Source organism: Siniperca chuatsi, linkage group LG5 (genome assembly GCF_020085105.1).
Source record: "Siniperca chuatsi isolate FFG_IHB_CAS linkage group LG5, ASM2008510v1, whole genome shotgun sequence".
In the NCBI taxonomy this organism is placed as follows: Eukaryota; Metazoa; Chordata; class Actinopteri; order Centrarchiformes; family Sinipercidae; genus Siniperca; species Siniperca chuatsi.
In genome coordinates this window covers 16,232,874-16,255,418 of record NC_058046.1, presented here as the reverse complement: position 1 = coordinate 16,255,418, position 22,545 = coordinate 16,232,874, and the positions used below count along the sequence as shown (strand labels likewise).

Here is a 22,545-nt window from a genome sequence, read left to right as displayed (position 1 = left end):
TAATTACATGACTAAAGGATGAGCAGAAGCCGGAGACTGTGAGAGCAGAGCAGTGTAGCTCAGAGGAGCGGAAAGAGAAGCTGCAAAGCTCAGGTTTCATTTTTAGCCAACGACCTATAGTGAACTGTACACAGACGTCTAGACTTCATGTGCTGGCCAGTGTCATCTTCCGAAAGGCAGCGAAGGAGGCTGCAAGAACAAAGAAGTGTTGGAATGTAACAATAAAATGTGTGTGTGAAACATAGAATGAGATTCTGCCCCAGTTTTTTTGCATGTATTATAGTGACATATTGATGGATGTAGGCAAGACCACAGTGATAGAAAACACTGTGACAGGAACTCAAACGCCCACTCAACACGCAAACACCGACCTTCTGGTTTACTCTGGAATGTCACAGATTGAGTCAATGTGTGTGTCTGTGTGTGTGTGTGTGTTCGGTGCAGGAGGACCGGACAGACAAAGAAACTCATGCATAATTTGGACAGTGTGCATCTCAGTATGGCTTTGCTTTAAGGCCAGAGGGGGTTTCATAAGGAGATAGATTACAGCTCTATCTCGTTGCAGAGTTCCTGGCATCTTTACCTCTTGTTTTTTACACACACCCGTTGCTTCCATTCTAAATCCTTTCATTTATCCTTCTGTCTGTCTAGCTCTGTCTGGTTTGTTCCCAGCTGTGCCGACTCAACCACACCTTCTGACCCGCTGACAAACTCCCTCACTCTCTTTCCCATTCTGTATTCATCCTCCAAATGTAATGCTCCAGCTCACAGTTATTCTATCCTTCACTTCACCCATTGTCTTTTAGTAACCTCACTCCACCGCCCCTCTTCCATGCCCTCTGCCAGTTTTTTTTTCACATCCGACGTCATGCCCCCTCCGCTCCTTTTATTAGCGTTCATCAATCTATCTATCTATCTATCTATCTATCTATCTATCTATCTATCTATGGCCTCACACTTTTCTGGATAGCAATCAAGGAGCATTAAGCAGACACCCCTCCCACACCCAATTTACTTCCCCCTGTCTCCCTCCCTCTGTTATGTAATACCTTTAGCGATCTACTGGCAACAACAGCTCATCCCAAAAACCTCTATAGCACCCATCCGCCTCTTTTTTGTCCTCTTCCTTGGGGCTAGAGTTCACCCCAACGCAATAACGAAGCCGCCTGCCTCTCCGCTCCCTCCACACAGCCCTGCAAAAATATGACCCCAATAACCACCCACTTTATACATGGGCCAACATTTGCACACTCACACAGAGCTATGGGGTTTAAGCTATCACAGGCTTGACTGCATAGTCAAAGTGTCCATGTGTAATTGTTGGAAGAAATTATGGCTACATGTGCAATCATGTATGTAATCTAATTCTTTTATAACTATTTTTTGTCAAAAGTCTGCGCTCATGAAAGAAAATGTCTACTCCCTCGTACATGTGTATGCTTTTAAAGTGTGTATGCTCTTGTGTGTGTGTGTGTGTGTGTGTGTGTGTGTGTGTGTGTGTGTGTGTGTGGGTGTCTTAGACAGTGACTGCCACAGGCGCAGCTGGCACAGACTGGTTACATAATCTGGTCTATAGCCTCTGCTTGGCTCCTTGGATGGCTGACAGTAGACCTCAGACTCACACACTAGCTCTGACATGCATACACACATGCATGCCGGCACATACTTGCCTCACTCACTGCAGATGGTACTGGTGTTACTGTACGGCCCGTGGCAGACGGTGATATGTACGCATCTATCCTAATGAATGAGAAGGTCTTTGGGTGCGGCATGTCCGCCTGCTTGAGAAACCCTTCCTCCTCTCTTCTCTCTGCTGCAATAATGCCTTGTAAACACAGGAAGGCTCCTCTTGATGCCCTCATTTCCTTAATCCCTCCCCATCTACCTCCTCTTCCTCCCAACCATATTTTCCACCTACTCTTTCTCTCCATCTCTTTTGCTGTCTTGAACTCATTTCACTTTATCTTATTTCTACTTCACGCCGTTATACTTTCCAGTATCCACTCCGATACGGAATATTTTTTATAAAGCATCTCCCAGTATGACTGTATGCCCACTTTCTCAGACATTTTTACTATTTTCTTTTCACAACTTTTCTGATAGAATAAACAGATGACCTGTCAATTACTTTGCAATTTGCCATTGACCATTATAGTACTGTGAAACAGTGATTGTTTTGACTCTGTTTTGAGAGGGCAGGTCTTAATTCAAAGCAAAACATTCTTGCTAAATTGTTACCTTCATATACAGAATGTTGTGTTTACATACAAAGTGCAAAACTCACCTGTTTTGCTAATACAGCTTCATATTAGCACAAATCGTTTCAATTGCCATTACATACTCAAAATGCAACAATGATACAATTTTCAAGATATACTCTGAAAAACATCAATGATGGATAGATGTGATAAATGTTTTCATTTTCCATTTGAGAATTTGGACATTAGAAGAGTAGCATTTTATGTTTTTTTCTGAAATTGAGTCAAAGCAATTGTGAATTACACACAACATTGAGCCAAAGAACTCAGTGACCCAAATATTATTGCAACTTTGTCAATGGAGAGGTGGATTAAGTTTGTCTGGAAGATGATATTCCAGGCCACATATCTCCTTTGGGAATGTAACAGGGGATTTAAATATAATTTAAAATCATTTAAAAATGGGCTAGACTATAACACCTTGGTCCTTACAACTCTAAAATAGCCTGGACCCTAATGATGAAACTATTATACACTATGTAGCTTAAAAACATACCACTATCAACATAATCTTTCTAACCAAAGCTCTACAGTCCATGTTATAACATACTGGATTCAGGTCGACGAGGACACACACATAAAGCATAAAAAATATACACAATTGCAAGATCTGTTACCTCTGTGTACCGTCCACTACAGCCTGATACAGAGGTCAGAACATTCAAGCAAGCAATATAATGCTGGCTGACTCTTCCATATGGGTCTGTTAATACTGCACTATGTTATCTCAAAGCTGTTGACACAGTCAAAGCGTTGGGCATAGTGCCTAACCAGGACAATAAGTAGCTCTGTTCCAGATCCATCTGACGGTATACATAATGACAGCCCCATCATTGATTCATCAACAGTAGTAGTGATAGAAGGTCTAAAACCAAAAGCAAAAACATTTTTACCAGGATGTGGAGAGAGAATTGCACAGAACAGAATATTCAATAATGCTAAAATAAAAATAATTAAATTTAGAACAGTTTCCATGAACACTCCCAGGATGCCCATTAATACACATCTTTTCAGGGGTTAGGGTTAAAATATATTGGCCAAAAAACAAAGATTGCAAAAAATGGAAGAGAAGTGTTTACGCAACAATATGATTAATTGCTGACGACTGGAAATGAAAATATGGTCAAATAAAAACTCCTAGTGTAGAATATTCTTTCTTTATTCATTTCCAGGTAGAGGTGAGAGGCTTCTTCACCAGCCACCAGCTACCTGCGTAATACAATCCCTCTGATGACGTCATAGCCACAGGATCAGCATTACAGTGTGTGCGTGTGGCCACGCGCGTGCACGTGCTAGTACAAACTGAGAATCTGCACGTTGTCTATTGTCTCAGTTTTGATCCGCATGCTGTTCCAGTAAGTACTGTAGCATCACCACACTCATCAATGAAAACCAACCCCCCCCCCTCCCGCAGCCATTCATAACCACCTGGCTCATTCATATTTTTTTGGAAACCGATTCAACAAACCAGGCAATCTATTGTATTGTCATCTATGTCTGGGGAGATAAAATGCAGGATACACACTGCATTCAGCGCGGTGGTAAGTCGATGTTGTGGTGAATATCAGCCTACATCCCAAATGATGCGCTGGTAAATCTTGCGTAATGTGCCAAGCCCATCCGATCAACGATGAATCGAAAGGCTCTAATAACAGCAGTCTGTGCAGCACGCGTGGGATTAAAAACTAACAATAATCTTCCATTGTAACATCTCTTGCTGAAAAGATTTAATACAAGTGAAACATACGCATTTGGGACTATTACAGGGATATATATATATATATATATATATATATATATATATATATATATATATATATATAAAAAGATATAAGAGGGGATTAAAGAACCCATTAAGTACAATAAGTGCGCCATGATGTGAACAGAATACAGCTGATGATTTCAGAAACTTTGGCGTTAAGGACGTTACAAGCGGTGTGTGGACTGTTTTGCGCACAGCAAGAACTGCAGTGAGAGCATGTGATCTAGTATTCCTGCAGGAGGGGTCCCTACCTTCCGACGGTTCCGGAATTGACCCACATGCCACTCTGCTGGTGGTTCGGCCGGTCACTCAAACCGGACAAAGGTGCGCGGAGAATGAAGACGTGGTCGCTGTGTTATCGTTGTTTGTCAAAGAGCGCATATAACAACCGACGTCGCACAGGACCTCTGCCCTGTCCTCCTCCTCTTACTTCCCCTCGCTGCCTCCTTAATCCAGCGTCTCACAGCCCTGAACAAGTCTCGACTCGCTGCTGCAGACCTGATGTAATGCGGTTTTGATTTTAAACGGACGCTTTTTAGGATAAAATTTAAACATAACTGGCATAAAGATTTTATAGTCTGAGCCACCCCCTTTCTGTTGTTGTTTCCCCAGCTGATTTCGTCTGAGGCACGCCTCCACGACTGCGCGTCACGACACAGGTCACCCAACTCATCTTGTGCTGCGTTCATGTGCTGTCAGAAAAAGAGACACTTAGCGTAGAGCGGCGCTCGTAAGCTATCTCCACTATAATCTATTCGATACCCATACATACTCATACCCGTGACATATTTGGGGGTGTACTAGAAACACAGAACAAATTAATGGTAAGAAGAATTGATATTATACAACGTTTGGGTTGTGCATGAATTAAAACATCACATTCAACCCCTGGCGTTTGCATTTTCACTTACATTTTCAGTTTTGCTCTGCTGTGTGACTTCTTAAATTAAGAATAACCATCAAATAGCTTTCTTCAACATGAATATTACCCAGCAAAAGCGGCTGAACACTCCAAACAAGTTGTATTTAATACTTTAGGTGTCGGATGTTGGGGCTGAGGAGGAGCACTTTAAGGTGTCATCAGAGATTAGAACACAAGAGCCAATCATATCGTGCAAAATTTATAGTATTCCCGCCCCGAAACTGTGCTCTTTCCATCCTGTTAACTCAAAATATCCCGCAAAGCATGCTGCCTTTTGTTGGTGGAGGGCTCACATCCACCGCTGTGCTGGTTGCAGACTGTCACTCCCATTATGACTCTCAGCTGTCATTTTTACTCAGAGACGAGGGATAGGGCACATTTATTTTTTAAAAAGCATGGCAAACATTTAACCAAAATGAATAAAAATCAATTATTAACTGTGCAAAATTATAAATATTCATCTGATTTTATCTTAATTTCTCCTTTAATCCCTACTCATACATATAAATCACCCCCTATCAAAATGAAAATCCAGATAAATTATGCAATAGTGTAGTTATTACTCATGGGCAATGGCGAGAATGTTTCTTCTATGGTTATTCTGGGTGTTCAGGCATAGCAACTAGCTACCACATAGCAACACTTGAGTATTTCTATAAAAGCCAATACAGGAGCCAAGAAAAAAAAAACAGATCATGGATTGCTGTGGAAAGTACCCTGCCTTTTACCCTCATATTTTTCCAAGTACTCAATGTCTGGGAATTAATTTCTGGAATGTTAAGCTGTACCAAAGAAGAAAAATGCTGCCATATCGAGGCAAATACATTGCAATTCTGCCAGTTTAATTTATACTTAATTGCTTTGTAAATGTGATGTTATCCAACTGAAGACTTTGCCCAGACATGTTTTGAGACAGGAACCTTATTTTGAGTCCATATGCCTTTCATTATAGCTATGCCAGCAATTCAAGATAAGAGGTTAAAGTGGAATTTGTATTAGATTACATCTTATCTAACAATTCATTGGGGACATTTTTCAGTGTTTGGCCATGTAGGGACCCTGGACAGTCTGATCTACCAACTTTCTTTCATGACTGTGGAAGACTGAAGACAGACATCTACTGGTAGAATCTGGTACTGACCTCTCTGAAACAAAGAAGGGATAAACTCTCTCTGCTACATTATGTCAGCGCTGTCACTCAAGGCCACAGCACCAAGAGTTTACTTCTTTGTAACAGATCCTAGTGTAGATCAGCAGTGGCTGTCAGACTTCATGCTATAGCAAACCGCAAATCTATGAATTGACCCTTGTGCTCCTCAGTCTGTCCCCACGTCCCTGCAGACTCATACAGGTGTGTGTTTTCATGTACGTTCTTGCGCACAACATTCAAAAGCACACACGCAATAACGCAGCACCAACACCAGAATTAATTGAACAGGAGTTCAATGTGCAAGTAGTGGAGATGTTTTATATCTGTTTTTCCAGAGTTGTCTTGAAGCCCTGAGAAAACACTGCCCCCTGACCTGGCTGGCATGGCCAGAATGAAACAGCACGAAAGATGGGCTGGAATGCTGCTGGGGAAAACAGGGGTTCAACAGCACTGGCACTGAGAGGGCTTAGAAATGTGGAGAGGCAGCCCCTTTGTTGGAGATGTGTACTTGTGAGAGAACTCTCAAGCAGCTGGCCGGTCAGCCTGTCTGAGCTGATGTCTGGCCTTTTCAGCTACAGTTATACAAAAACGACTGTGTGGCTTTGTTTACGAGCTTTATCGCTCTTTTATTAACTGTGTGGACAGTCTACTCCCATAGCTTTTACACTGTGGTGAGATTAAAGTTGGGAGAATGAGATGAGATCATTCTTTGGCATGACGACTTCAACAAGGAGGGTCCTGCTGCTTGGACAAATACTCAGTTTAGTCCGCAGTATATTCAACATCATCCAATGTTCCTCAAGTTTTACTGAAAGAATGGCACGTTTACATTCGTTCAAGTTCAGTAAATCACAATTTCTATCCAATATGACTCAGTTAACAAGTATTAAAAGTATATTTGCAGAGAAATCAGATGATTGAATATATCTTTTGGTTTCCTGAGGATGCCCTTTTCCCTTTTACAATACTTTCATCTTACCTCTGCAAATGCCTTCATCTCACTTTTCATCACACATTGAGCGAGGGCTTCATTTTGCAATCAACGATCCACCATTTTAAAAATGTGACCCCAGTTCTTACAAAATAATCGCTGGTGTGTCAGTAAAATTCTCTACTTGCTTACATTATGGTGCAAGTGAATACATTTGGGCTCAGATGGATTGATTTCAGAAGACATCATGAGTTTATTTAATATTAAGCAATGGATATCAGGTATCATTTTTATGGTTGTAGAGCATCTTGGAATGAAACTTTTCGCCTCATCTCATCCCCTCCTGTCCACTCCTCCTCTGACCCTATTCTCAACCCTAGAGCTCACCCAAATATCCAACAGGCCCACACACCCCCTGCCCCAGCACTGTACTGGAACTGTTCTAAAGCTGTCAAAACACCCAGCTTCTCACACTCCCTACATCCACAGAGAGTTTGCCTCAAACACACACCGTCCAAAGCGCTAATAAACACACACACACATGCAACACACACTCTATGAAAAACAGTCTACATGCAGCCCCGTACACTGACACAAGTAGGTCAGAGCTGCAGTGGGTCTTCCAAACAGTCCTCCAGCACCATGGAACTGATAACAGTATCAAAGATTAAATTCTACCTTCAGCCCTGACACACACACACACACACACACACGAACAAATATTACCATACCACATGTACGTATGTAGATCTACAGTATGAGATCGTTAGCTTGTTTGTTTGACAGGATGACTTTGACATGCGTTTTTGTTTTGCAGAGGGACAAGAAACACAGAAGTTTCAAATGGTTCCTCTGGGAAGAAAATTCAGAGGTCAAAGTTCAAGGCTGAGACTGATATGACTGGAGGCTAAAGTCAAATGAGTTTGTCGAAAAACTAGCATTCCTAGAAGATGAGTGGTAGAAGAATAGTGAAAAACTGACCAATTCAAAGAAATACACATAACATCTATGTCAGTCTCTGACTGAATCTCTTTATCATTCCCACTCTTAATCTCTCTCTCTTTCTTCCTCTCTTTCTCACACACACACACACACTTTGACATGGAGAGGTGGCTGAGATGTGTTGCCAGCACCCTGGCATGAAACAGAGTGTGTTTTGTAACAGCTGGCCTATTTGGCGATGGGTGATGGGCATGTTAGCAGAGTGTGAGTTTAAGTGAAAAACATTCAACGCTAGATAAGGCCTGAGAGAAAGTACAGAAAGAGACAGACAGACAGAGTGCAAAAGAGAGAGAGAGGTCTGGGATATTGTTTACTTGCTAAGTTATCAGTAGATTGTGTTATCTACAATCGGTTGGAAAACTCTATGTGTGTGACCAGCTGTTGTTGCCTCATTATATCCTAATGAAGACATATCACTCAATTGGTCACACTAGAAAAAGAAAAACACTACAATGGAGTAAAAGGCTACAGCACATTAGTCAGAAGCTACTGAATGTACTATTTCTTAAATGCTGTTTTGTGCAGACATACATCCTTATGTTGTAAAAACAGATTATTGTACAGATTTGAAAACCTTTTTATGTAGGCTTCATTTCTTTCATGTCAAAAAGGCTGTGGCAGGCCATTTTTAATTAGATCAAGTAACTAACCCTCATATTTTATTGGTATTGCCTTCATTTCTGCATTCTTTTGAAAAACAAGAGACCTCCAAACTGTACTATCTAATTTCAAAATTAACCAATTAGCCAATTTTTTATTTCTAAATTGACAAGTTTGCTCTTCTTTTTAGATAATGAACATATTACTTCAAAAGTCTAATTCTATTTTCCACAAACTGGGCAGCAATTAAAAATATAATAAGAAATAAAATGTGAATTTGACCATAAAGGTGTGTATGAGGTGTGCTAATATTAAGAGGTACTATTGAGTCAGCTGTGAAGAATATGCAAATTAAGTGTCTCTAATCATGATATTATGATTCTGAATGTATATGCAATTTATTGTATTGTACTTTTAAAACATCAGTCATCTAGTACAAATCACATTTATAAGCTGCTGTCATATAATTAGAAGAAGCCATGAAGCAGAATGAGGTATGATTAAGATTTTTGAGCTACTGTGTCCAAGGTTTCCAGCATCCCGAACAGAAGATACAGTTATAACACTTTCTGTTGACATATTTGTCATCAGGTATTATTCTCTCATTGCCACAGAATGTGGAATGTCGGTCTGTTTGAGAGTCTGACTCCCAGGATGCAGATAAGTATTCACTGACTATAATACTGATGTATGATCAGCTCAAGTCTGTGCTGGTGATGATGGGCCATGATGGTGGAATATGTTGGGAATGTAAAGTGGCTTGAGGTCCTGGGACAAAGGCTGAAGAGGTGGGAATAGCTAAACAGAAGGGAAGGATGGAAGGAGGGTGGGATGACTGAAGGAGAAAGGCAGCACTGCTAAAGGAGGGAATGGTGGGGTAGGTGGGGGGGTTCTCTGTGTTTAACTGCCTGCTGTTTGCTTGAGAATAAACAGACCTCTGATTATGATATTAATGCCAACTTAAATGTTTCATAGTGAGGTGTCTGGCTTTTGCAAAGCGGTGCCTGGGATGAACAAGAACACAGCGCTGCATATTCCTCACTGTCACTAACTCGCTGCCCTCAGACTGCCAAAACAGCCAATTTACAGTCATGTGGCATCTGGCACAGCCAACCACCACCACCAACAGCACATCTGCCACTATCAACCCATACACATGTCAAGTTACCCCAGCTTTCTTGTGGCTAGGGTTTCCTTGGCATGGCCTCAAGTGCCAACAGTAGTTAAATAATCTCAAAGTAGGAAACACTTGGGCGAGAAATTCCAGTGATTCCATGGGCTTTTTGTTTGATTAATTGTTTTCTTGTTGGTTTAAAATCCATGTCTGTAATTTTAAACCTGTTTCATCCAAAATCACAGCCTAAGACAGGAGAGTGTCTGGGGACAGACAAGGTGGTGAAAAAACATGGGGGTTTTGAGAGGTTGAAGGGTTGCATGGATGCTCTAAATTCTTGAGTGGCACAAACCTTCACAAACTGTGCATAGCAGAGGTAGTCTGCGATGGAAGTCATAATGTCTTGCTTGTCTTGCTATGCCCAAGTTCATGTATAGACACATTACAAAAAACATACATACATAAAAAACATACAGGCATATATGCAGGCACAAATAAACAGTCTCTCCCACTAACAAACACAATTTTAAAATCACGTACACACACGCACAAACAAATAGACATGCACACTCTCTGCTGGATACAGACACACAGGTCAGTAGAGGTGCCTCTTACGCTGCGGCTGTCAAGTGGCAGGGCTAATCTTATTAAGGCTCTCTTCAGCTGCTGGCCCAAACTCTTAAAGTGATAGTTCACTTTGCTGGAAAATTAGCACATTTGAATCTAAGCATATCTTTAAAACCTGAGGTGTTTCCCTTTTGTTGTGGGAGGTGGTGTCCTGAGCACAGCTGATACTGTATTAAATGTACTAGATGTATGGTTTTCACACTACATTACATTCTCCAAAATTGGAAGCAAATTGAGAGTGAAGAGAAAATTAACATGCGCATTAAAATATCCACATAGTGATCCACAAAAATTCTGTGTAGATAACAGTGGCTGGTTGACTCATAAGGGGACACATGCTAGATAGTGCAGCTAATACTCCAGCAAAATGAAAGATCACTAACTATCTTAGGAAGTGAGTACTGAGTCAGTTAGGGGCTTGGTGGATTCACTGGCTGCACAGGTCTGAGGGCATTATAGAGATGAAGATGAGCTAGGTGCTTAGGTCAAGGGCCTGGCTGGAGATGACGTCAAGGTTGGCTGTGAGAATCAGGATGAGGAACGAGACAGAGACAGATATGAAAATGAGGATGGAGATCAGGAAGGAAGTGAATATAGGGCCAGAGCTAGGGTAAAGCTAAGGAAATGAACTGCAGAAGCAGCTAAAGACTACAACTAAAGAAAGAGGAGAGAGAGAGTGAAAGTCTGATGTGATCTTGTGGGCAGTCCAGTGGGCCTGGTCTAAAATCCCTATGGGAAATATAATTGCTATCTGGGTCTGCATTAAGCAATGCATCAGTATTCAGGTGGTCCAATGTTACCCATGGTGAGCATGTAGTTTATAAGTTTATAATTTAAATACCAATAGTCACAATGCACCTGTAAACAAATGTAGTATATCCCACAGTTATCCATTCAGTATTTATCTACTTTCCATAAAGATGTTGACAAAAAACTGCAAAATGACTCTTTCCGCTCACAGCCTCTTTTGAGACTGACACTGAAGCTGAGGCTGAAGAGTACACTGAGGAATAGAGAACAGACCCAAGATTGGTACATGACGGTGGGATTCTGACTAACCGGGGTCATAACAATGTCAAACATCTCTGCATTATTATGCCTTGAATCAGTGTAATCCACTGAACATGTTCTCTATGCCACATCTGATTAGATTTATAACACTTACTTCCCAGATACACAGAGTTTCAATGTCAGTTTGAAATTGATTTAATCCACCAGATATATTCTCTAGTAACTTCTTAATATGTCCTTTAGTAAATCCTTTAGTAAATCAATCAGCGGGGATAAGGTAGGAGCTTATCTTGGACTACCTGCAAAGTGTCTGAAAATATGGTGATAGCAAAGAAAAGGTAAATGGATGGGATATTAGAATTACTTTTCAGCCTATGTAAAAGAGGAAACCCCACATGTTAAACTAAAACAAAGTGGTGTAGGTGTCCCACCTTCTTAGCATCCTACCTCTTCTAGTTTTTACTTTAGTATGGTCTATTGTGGCATTTGCCTCAATAGATGATTCCTATTCTATGATGGATTTTCTTTTTCTGAGTAACTGTCGATGCCAGTATGAAATTACATGTCCAAAGCCCATTCTCCTTCATTCAAGGGACTGAGACTAAAGCCTGGTGTGTACTGATGACCTGTCAGGTAGCCGAAAAACAATTTGCTATTAAACGTCACTGTGGCTGCCCTGTTAATCGTCACGGTATGAAAGTCACCACATAATTTTGGCCACATATTTGCAGGAATAATAGAATATGCCACCAAACAACAAAAATACAAGATACATTGCAAATTGCTGTTTGTTGTGATACTATGTACTCTGTAATAGTTTAGGGGGAATATTTCCGATATGTAAGCCTCAACAGACCCAGCAGACATCAGATGCCTTAAATCTATAAGTGCAGATAAGTTACCATTATGGCTAACATCATGCTCTTGAGCACTGTATACTATAACGTACATTTAAGAGCATTATTGACCAGCCCATTAATGGAAGATCAGTGTGTGGCCAACAACAAAGTACTGTAATTTGTAATCTACCAGAGGGTCTTTCCAACAATACATGCAATCTATTACTGGGCATTGACACCTCATTGCTACCTGTGGTGATGTTTGGAATGCTGGTAACCTCGCTCAACCTCAGACAGGTCTGCAGGCACTCTCACAGTCTGGTGAGGATGTATCAGAGTAAACTTTGGACTGGCTTGAGATCAAACAACAAACAGGAAAAGGTGAGGGAGGGCAAATAGAGCTCTCATTTCTCTCAAGAATAGGACAAACAAAGTAAAATATGCTTTGCTTGTTGAAGTTGCAATATGGGGCATCTAGTAATGTATAAACATACAGGGACAGCCATATTGCTAGATTTATAAAAATGTATAAAATGGAATTAAATTGTGTAAAGTTCTGATCAATGTGAAAGTAAGGGGGGCAGGAGTGAAGGGCAAATGCTTAAGTTGTGAGGAGAGAGATGCATTTGGCCTCAGCACAGGTCAGCCAGTATTCCAGAAACAGCCTGATCAAACAGAGAGTGAAGCCAAGTCAAACACCTCTGGACTTCAGTCTGAGAAGCAGAGCTGCCCCCCTGCCGAGATCACACTGCACACAGTCAGCACATCAGTCCAGCACACTCTGCAAAGTATAGCAGAGGTTCCCAACCTGTTTAGCTTGTGACCCCTTAAAATGAAGCAAAGTCTACCCGGGACCAGTTAAACTAAAGAGTGATTTGTTTTAATTTGTTTTATTTGAATAACCTTTAGAGGCTTAAGGAGATAAAAATTATCCAGTAATGCATAAGAATTAAAGCAAACAGGCTGATACTGGCTTATCAAAGATAAGATATATCAGTATTGCTGAATACTGTGTTGCCAGATACGGAAATTAAATTGTAGCATGTAACTGTAAAATATCTTAGCTCGATACATTTTTATGTGGTCACAACTCTATAATAACCAAATTTGATGTGTGCGTTAATGTAAAATGTTAATATCTATCAATATGTTGTTCTTTTTCTACATGAGTAATCCTATATATCTATACTGGTATAAGGCTAAGAAATCCAGTATCAGTCTGCCTCTATTTAAAACACACTGTTGCTCACAGATACAGAAATAGAGAGGAGGAAACGGAGGGGAGGGAAAGATTAGTGTAAAAAGCAAAAATCACAGACAGACTGAGACATAGACAGACAAATAAACTACATTACAGAGAGCCAAGGCATAACAGGAAGGTCCTTTGTTGTGTATACTTCAAATAGACTGCATGTTGTTTATCCATTTGTGCTGCTCTGTTAGTTAGAGTTCCTCATATTGAATTGCACTTGCACAAACAAAAACAAACCTGTTGTGAGGCGAAAACCTTGCATCTCACAGACAGAGCAAAACAGCAATGCATTTATCTCAATGGCAATACAGTTTTGATTTCAATGGGGCTTTGGATGGGTTTTCTAACCCTAAGAGTTCAAACCATTTTCTCAGGCAGTAGGTCTGAAAACACAAAAATCACCAAATGTAAAGATGCGATTTTCACCTGACAGCAGTGGAATGCACTACCCCACATATTCACACATCAATCTGTCAAAATGGAGGTCAACATGCATGAATGTGCTAAACAAGACGGCACATGCATGCATGCACACACGCACACACACACACACACACACACACACACACACACAGCTGATACACTATGCACAGTGGGCATCCTAAAATAGTTTGACGGAAAAATCTATACTGGTGTCCGGTTATTTCCACACTGCTGCGCCTATAGTCGCCGGACACTGTGATCACATGCCACGTTGCAGCACGGCCACACAGGCTTTAATCATTTAAATAAGGGCAAGGGGCAACAGGGTGGAAGCTCTTTTGGATGGTGCATTACTGTTGATCCCAGCTAATCCTAACCACTTGTGAACAGAGGTCATTCAGACCAGAGAAATGTTCAGATGAAACACATTGAGATACTCTGGCAATTTGTACACAAAATGTAACATATACTCATCTCAAAATGTCCTGTACTATTCTTTATGGCTTTTAAACATTTAGTTTAGAAATACAGCATGTCTCTACTGTATTACTGATCATTGCATCGAGGGGGAAGTAGAATTTAACAGTAAACCATAATGGAGCATAACAATATTTCTGCATAACATGACCTCTGTTGAGAAATGTATCGGTATTAAGTAGCACATTATATTAAATAGGAAAGATATTGATGATTAAATATTTATGTTGAAATGAAAGTGATGTATTCTAGTGAGAGATAGAGAGACGCAAAGTCATTGCCAGACAGTATAACAATTTAAAAAGTGTCTGTCCTTAGATGACCACAACTGATTTACAAAGTGATTTATTATCTAGATACATATAGATACAAGCTATGACTCACAACATTTTGCCAGGTTTCAGAGTGTTGTTGAATGGTATTGATTTACATTTACATTTACAAATATGGCTGATTTACATACACATACACATGTATACACATCGTGCTTACTTGCATTTCCATTCCAAACACACAATGAAAGCAGAGAACCAACACGACTTTCAAGTTTTATTATGCTTTCCCCCCAGTTTTTTACTTCAGGGAAAGGTCCCTGAAGTGTGCAGAGACTAAAAATAGATCCAAGCTGAAACTGGCTAACCAAACCACATAATAAATGGTGAGTCAGTTTCAGATTTTCATGGAGGGAGCAAACCACAGAGACTGGAGTCAGACAAACACCGACTGGGATGATGACAGAGCTCTCATCTGCAACTTGCTACCCTCAGTTAGCAAATCTGATTCATCCATTCTGGTGTGTGTGCTTGCATGTGTGTGTGTGTGTGTGTGTGAGAGAGAGAGAGAGAGAGAGAGAGAGAGAGAGAGAGAGAGAGAGAGAGAGAGAGAGAGAGAGAGAGAGAGAGAGAGAGAGAGTGTCAGTCAGGTTGCATCAGCCTCCTGAAACAGCAAAATGGGGCAGCCCTCTATCAAATGGCATGTGGGCGATTACGAGTGCAAAGACAACAACGCGTGTGTATAAAACTACCTGTGGACACGTGCATTCACATGAACACACACACAAACACAATTACAGATTAAAATCCTGTGGTTTCATGAGTGGCTTCACCAACACTGAAACTGGGTTGACCCTGATTAGCAGGAATGGCACCCTTGGGCGTTTCTCGCACTACAGATTAGTTAAAAGCCTCCAGCTCTTGCTAGAGAAGAGACCAAGACACATAGGCAGGCAGAGAACATACAGTTCACATGTGTCAATGTGTTTATGTCTCTATGAAGCAAATGTGGTTTCGGGAGTTGATGTGCATCTCTGTGTGAGTCATTGTGTCTGTATCTGTGTATGTCTGTTAATAAATTTGGGTGCGTTGGAAGATTTTTGGGTGCATCCCCGTGATGCTGTTAGGGTGTGGGGAAGGTGCAGTAGGGAGCGGTGTAAGATAAAAATAAATGACGGAAGCATGTAGACAAATGATGCTTTCTGGGTACAATGAAAGCAACTAGAGTTTGACTAAATTCACCTAACCTGTGTTCTCCATCACATTTATAAGTGTCCCATTAACACCAGCAATCAGTGCTGAAATGACATGAGGGCAAATGTCTACGTGACAATACAGTGGCCCCTCCCTGAACTTTTTTTCTCTCTTTCACTCTCTCTCTCATGGAAAAAACAAGAAAATAGAACTGTGAGCAAACTCTCCCTCTCTGTGCCTTACTCTCTGTCACCCAAGCAAAGCCAATTACTGTTGTTACTGATGGTGCTAATTGTGGTTTCTTAATTCTCAATTAATGAAAGCCACAGCCGCTGAATAGTGTGTGTGATGGGATGTGAGTTGTTGTTATTACAGGAAGGCAGGTGGATAGATGGGCAGACAAGACGTGAAAATGAGACCGCGTGTGAACAACACAGAAGCCAGACATATGGGGCTGTTTGGTCCCATGCAGACATGGGAAGTGGTTAGCGCGTGGGTCCGCCTCCTAAGTCCTGTAGGAGATGCAAGAACAACCCTTCATTCACCACCATTCATCCATGCTCGTACCGCACAATATACACACAACTATCTTTATAAACCCTCAGACAACCTCCTATGGAGTGAAATGCGATCTGTGATTGCAGCACACATGTCCTAGAATACCTAGTTGGCATATCCTCAGCCATATGACTTTGGAGCCAATTCACCCAAGGGGATCGGCTTTCCGCCACAAATGAGAGGAGCAGACGCTAAAGAAAGAGACACCCAGGGATCAAATAGCATACAGAGTTGCACACATACAAAAATATGCATGCATAGTCACACGCAGATGCACAGGAAGATATATTTGTTGCAGTAATACATCCATATCACCATGATACACAGAAGCACACACAAACACAAACATGAACATAAATAGAGAGGAGCTACAGCCAAGCAACCAAGCTGTGCCTCTTGGTGTCTGTGGCATAACATGCTGTCTCATTCTGAACACACATGCAGACGCACACACATGCGGTGAAATGAAGACAGAAATATTCAGTATGTAAGCACTTACTGTGTGTCTTAGATACTGTACATGTGGATTAAGCATCAGTAATCTTTATACGCTATTAATGATTAAGAGTTTGTCTATTGGCAAATGTGAGTTTCTAGCCTAAACCCTCAGGGACCCTGTGAGTCCTTGTTTTAGTATCAATCCACCAGCCATCTTCTTTAAAAGAACATCCTTGTTCCTCTTCAGCTGGAATGCTAGCTGACCCTGACCCTGACCCTGTCCTATTTCAGGCCTGTGGTAATCTGTCATTTTGAAGCCACACAATGAAGAACATGTGACCAGGAAGAGCTTGAGGGACATAAAATGACACCACTTAAGTTGAGTTTATGAGGTTGATTTGAGAAACTTTGTTGACATACAGAAGCAAAATTGTGTGATTTTGTTAATTAATTACAATCCAAAAGCACTGACCGTACCAAAAATGAAAGAATTCTTGCTGCGAAAAACCTTTGGCCCAGAACTCTTTCCCCATATTCTGTCAACAGTGAGATTGTGCAATACGCCTCTCTAGTAGTGCAGCCATCCTGGATCTCTTGACACAAGCCCCTATCAGACCCTGGCCTCAGTCCAGTCCGGAGCTGTCCGAGTGGCCACAACCGGACTAAGACACCCTCCCCCGAAATGAAGTGGCTCTCTCATCTCCTCTCGCCCTCTTGGTCTGGCCCTGCCTTGCCCTGTCCTCGCTGGCAGCACAACTCCTTTTTATCCAAGTATCTCACCACACACACACAAACATTCCCTCACACATAAGTTGTCTGGCCTTGTAAAGGTGTGTTTTACCTCCTGCATACATGAAATCATGTGATATAGACATGCAGGGTTTGGAGTATGAAGAAAAACTTTTGCAGATATGTGCGTTTGATTTTATATGAACATTGTTTTTACTGTTTAGTGGACCAGACTAATAATGAAATTTGTTTGCTCACTTTAATTCAGACCAGCTGCAGGGGCCTATAAAACTAATCACACTCACTCACACACACAGTAAAAACAGAGAGAGTGGGAGTGCTAGTGACACAGTGCAGTGGATTACCACATTAGAGGAAGTTAAGACAGATGTTTTACATGTGGAATCAGTTTGAAAAGAGTTTTTTTTTTTTTTGCTCTGTGAAGCTAACAAAGCTTTTTCATCACCCTTAACCTGAACAGATTGTCTGGAGGGAAGAAGGAGGAAGGTTAAATATTTCTATTTCAATTTCTTCTATGTAAATCCTTTCTTTGCCATTTCTTCAGTTCCAACTTAGAAGAGGGAGCGGGGAAAGATGTGAGGTGAAAAGAGGGTTCAAGCATCATGTTTTGCCCTCTGATTTAGCATGTTTACAGTCATATGCAATCTGTGATAGCGCCTGACATACTCTCTCTCATTAGCTCTCTTTCTCTCTCTCACTCCGTTGGCCTGCTCTACTCTAATTTCCCCTCAGCCAAAATCCCTTCGTGTCCCTCTTCCTCAGGATCTGCACTCCTTTTCCCTCCGTTCTTTCTATTCTCCAGAGCTCAATTTCTCTCTTCTTCATTTTCAAACAATTTCCTCTTCTCTTCTCCTAGCACATAAGGCCTATGTAGCATAACTTTCCCCTCGCTGTCTCGCTTTGCTTTCTGCTCATGCATAGACATTCTTTGCTCACTGACACCCTGTTTAAAAAACAACCAGAGGCAGCCAATAAGAGAGAAACAAAGAGAGTTGCCATCACCAGCACAATCACTCCCTTCTCTCTCTTTCTCTGCCCCCGTTTTCTCTCTCTCCATAACTTATAACAAACATCATGTGGTGTTGGTAAGAGAAGAAGACACTGTTGTACGGTGACTGTGAGTCTCTGTTGGATTTTTTTTCCTTTTTTATGTGTGAATGCCTGTTTTGGCATCCAATAATGTGTGTGTGCGTGCATGCATTTGAGTGTCTTTCTATGGGGTCACTTTAACACTTTAACAACTCTCCACCCTTGCATACATGCATGCACATACAAGCAATACTAACTATCCTTCCCATGCACACATCTCACAGCCCCCAGTCATTCTGGATCCAGTTGAGGGGAGATGTGGGCTCGAAGTTGACCCTGCTATGTGTGTGTTTCTGTGTGTCAGCATGTGTGTGCATGTGACCGAATATGTGTGTGTGTGTAACTCACACAAAGACACAGCTTCTTATACGACTCCCAGCTGTGTGGACTTGGCCCACTAGTCAACCATCCAGCAGTCAGGAATGTTCGGTGTGCAACCCTACTGGAAAGCCCCAGTTACCCACACACACACTCAGGACCTCCTCTGGATTCAACCTACTCCTCTGAGCAGAGGCAGACAGAGGGACGGGCCTCACCACAAAGGAAGAATGGTTCAAATTCCACAGCTGATACAAAAACACAGAGGAGTGGGACAGAGCGGAGAAAGAAACCGATGTCAACAGTATCAGACCATCCCCCCACACCCACCATCTGTTCTCTGCTCACAGTGTAGGAAAAATGAAGAGAAAGAAACAAAAGAATTAGGAAATATTCGACTCATGTGTGCCTTGTTGGTGAAGCTGATAACTGGACGGTGTTTTGGCTGTTGTCAGACATACCAAGTTTCCTTCCATGCTTTGGGCCATAGGCCATACAGTAACTACAGTGGCCACTGTTTGGCTCTGGAGACACTGAGTGACTCCACTTCTCAGCTATGCCTTCAAACTCACTCACTCATCCAGGCTGCAGGTGGTGGACATATGTGATTATGTATTTAACCAAGCAAAGTAAACTAGACTTTTGCAAAGCACAGACTGGCTCACTGATTGATTACTGTTTTACCAAGTGAATCTGCTTAAAGTAGTATAATGCAGACCTAGGCATTGCCAAAGACAGTTATCTAATGTAGCCTTTTCTTTAAATATTGCCACAGGGAAATACTCTGCAACACGTCCTCGTAGCTAAACGATAGTACAGGTCGTTTCACATTCCCCAAAACGACATAATGGAACGTCGGAGAATACCAGCGACCCTCATCGTCATGGTAACACGTGGTTAAACCAAAACTACTTTGTTAGGTTTAGGAAAAGATCGTGGTTTGGATTAAAATAAGTAAGTTACGTTGGTAGCAGGTGTCAGAGGTGTTACCCAGTCAGCAGCGGCATGTATACACACCGCAGTATTAAAAAGGCTGTGCGGTGCGCTTGTGTACACAACAGGGTATTCAACGCACCACCATTTCCGTTTGAATAAACGTTTTGCTACGTATTTTCGGGGCTGAACGCAGCCCTGTTTGGTTAAGTTGAAATGTAACTTACGTACGTAACTTAAAATAAGTCGACGTTGACTGCTGGTTTCACACACAGAATGTATAGGCCTATATAGTCTACGGCATTCTCCTGAGCAAAGGTTCTATGTTTGACCCATGCGTCCACTCCGGCCTTCTCCTACGCGAACTTTGTCGCTCTTTATAAAACGATACTACCTCGCCTGACTTCCTCCTTTGCTCCCGCCATAATTACTACGGCCACTAGAGGTCGTCGTCCAACAATAAACGTAAATATGCGTAGTAATAAGCTGATTACACAGCCAACCTATACGGACGTATGTTTGGGGAGGACGGTCTGGGGAAATACACCGAGTTGGAGGTAGCCTACGCTTCTTATGGTGAAATGATATAAGGATTATCACGTAATTGAAGTATTTTGGCATCATTGTTCCAAAGAACCACTATAATGTTATGTATACTGCATACTGTATAGTATATTGATACTTGAAATTATAATCACTCTAATAATTTTTATGAAAAGTCATTTATATTGCCTTTCTCTAAAATGTAATTAGGCTACTATCATTCTTCATTTTAACATTGTGTGATATCTGTGAAATATTCTTTTGTGAGTATGCCATTTGTAACTCAATATCTCTATACTTTAAAGAGAAAAAAGAACCAAAGCACAACAGAAAATAAATAAAGTTGACGTACCAAAAAATAAAACTGCCCCTTTAGGGCAGAAGCCACATGACATGTTGTGCAGATTTTGTCTGGGGTTGACTTAAAGTGACACACCCACAGTGATTTTATCATCTTTAGTGTTTACCCTGGTCTAAGCATTAAATATAAAACATTTAGTTTGTTTGCATTTTATAACTTCTGAAGGTTTTGCGAATATAGGCGTCAGACAAATGGCAGTCCAGTGCACCTGAGATACCTTAAGACGTCTTGGCTGACATCTCCCAAAAGGCTTAACAAACACTGCCCGGAGCATAAGTTTAAAAACCCGGCTGTTCAAGTTAAACCAGAGGTTTGTCGATAAGTGCAAAACTGTGAACAACCCAAACTAACTGAAGCGTTATGCAACCCCTAGCCTGTCTATCCACATGTGGTCTGCTGAGTAGACCGTTTTGTTGCGAGCATATAGTTTACATCACAAGTTAAAACACAGAGTGGTTATAATTCCCGTGGCTCCTACCTTTGAAAGACATTCACCTATGGAATCAGTTTAGGTCTCTTTCGATTCGACGTCCACTTTCAGTTCACACCTCTCCGCTGCTCTTTTCCCTTCAGTTTATTCTGGGCAGCGCTCGTCTCGTGCTTCTTCCCATTAAACTGCAAGGCACAAACACATGCGATCACTTCAGAGCATTCCTCTGGATGACAACATCTAATCATAACTCACATGTTTTAACACTCGCTCCGTTTCAGCCTGGACCTGAGCGTCCACAGATTATCGGCTTCGTTTTAAATGCGCGTGTTTGGTGAAGATCTGCCAGAACTGACAGAAGAAAAACACTCCAGACTGTTGCAGCCGAGAGACGCCAGGAGGAATGTAATTATATGAAGACTGCTGCATTTTGCAAAACCTGCACACATGCTCTTGTTTGCAGGCCCCCGCTATTGTGCTCTGCGATCTGTCTGGGCTGTTGTCCTCCCGTGGTCCTGATGCGAGTTTTTTCCACGTCCCTTTGTTGTTTCTGTCACACCTACAAGGAGGGAGCACATGGAGGAGGGGACCCTTGCCTCGACTTTCTTTTGTCTGTCTGTTTGTGTTTTTACACAGCAGTGCTGCTCGTCGTGGCTGGATGAGTCTTGGGTTTGTTTTTTTTTAAATAATGAGTCGACACTGACTTTACATTACGGATGCACGCGGGATTTTTCCACGAATTTTGATCAGCTCACATACATTTCATCCTCATCACATCTGTCCGATCTCACCTTATCTCATCTCTAATGATTTCCATTTACATGATTTGTTTGCTTCTCACGTTAAAATGACATATCCTGAAATAAAAGTCAGTTTGCCTTTTGTTCTACCGCACCCTTGTTTTCATCCCCTAAATCCCCTATCTCACCAAATGTCTCGCCAGAAGTTTAGTCCTCGCTAACGAATGAGCTGACGCCGCTGTCTCTGTCTCTCTCTTTCTCTCGTCTCCCCCTCTTTCCTTCTCTCGATGTCTCTCCCAAGCGGTGGCAGAGCCCAGTTATGTTTCACTCTAGACCAGCCTTCACCCACAGCACGCCGGCGCCTATCAACGGAGCGCAGTGACGACAGCCTCATTATAGTCACCAGTGCCACACCCATCCATTCATAAAGTAGAGAGAGTGCCAGCCTCCAGGCTGGGCAGTGCACACGGTGAGGAGGCAGAGAAATAACCAATATATTTCCATAGGGACTGATAAAATGGTAATGATGTTCTTTTAGGCACTCGTGCGTC

General features: G+C 41.7%; 1 protein-coding gene across 7 annotated transcripts in view; it reads right to left on the bottom strand.

Moving 5' to 3' along the window:
* rhobtb4 (Rho related BTB domain containing 4) overlaps positions 1–22,340 on the bottom strand; it is a 43,002-nt gene extending 20,662 nt beyond the window's left edge. The window contains exons 1-2 of one of the 7 annotated variants that reach the window (XM_044196693.1): positions 22,183–22,340; positions 21,303–21,439 (exon numbers count right to left, since the gene is read on the bottom strand). Coding sequence is in view for 1 of the 7 variants with exons in the window: in XM_044196692.1 (XP_044052627.1) it covers positions 4,272–4,300 (29 nt within the window). In the remaining 6 variants the exon portion in view is untranslated. Of the gene's footprint in view, positions 1–1,670; positions 2,384–4,271; positions 4,653–19,017; positions 19,202–20,151; positions 20,284–21,302; positions 21,440–21,509; positions 22,117–22,182 lie in introns of those variants that run through there. The other 6 variants (XM_044196694.1, XM_044196695.1, XM_044196696.1 and 3 more) reach the window with 6 other exon arrangements.
* Positions 22,341–22,545: the final 205 nt, after the last annotated feature.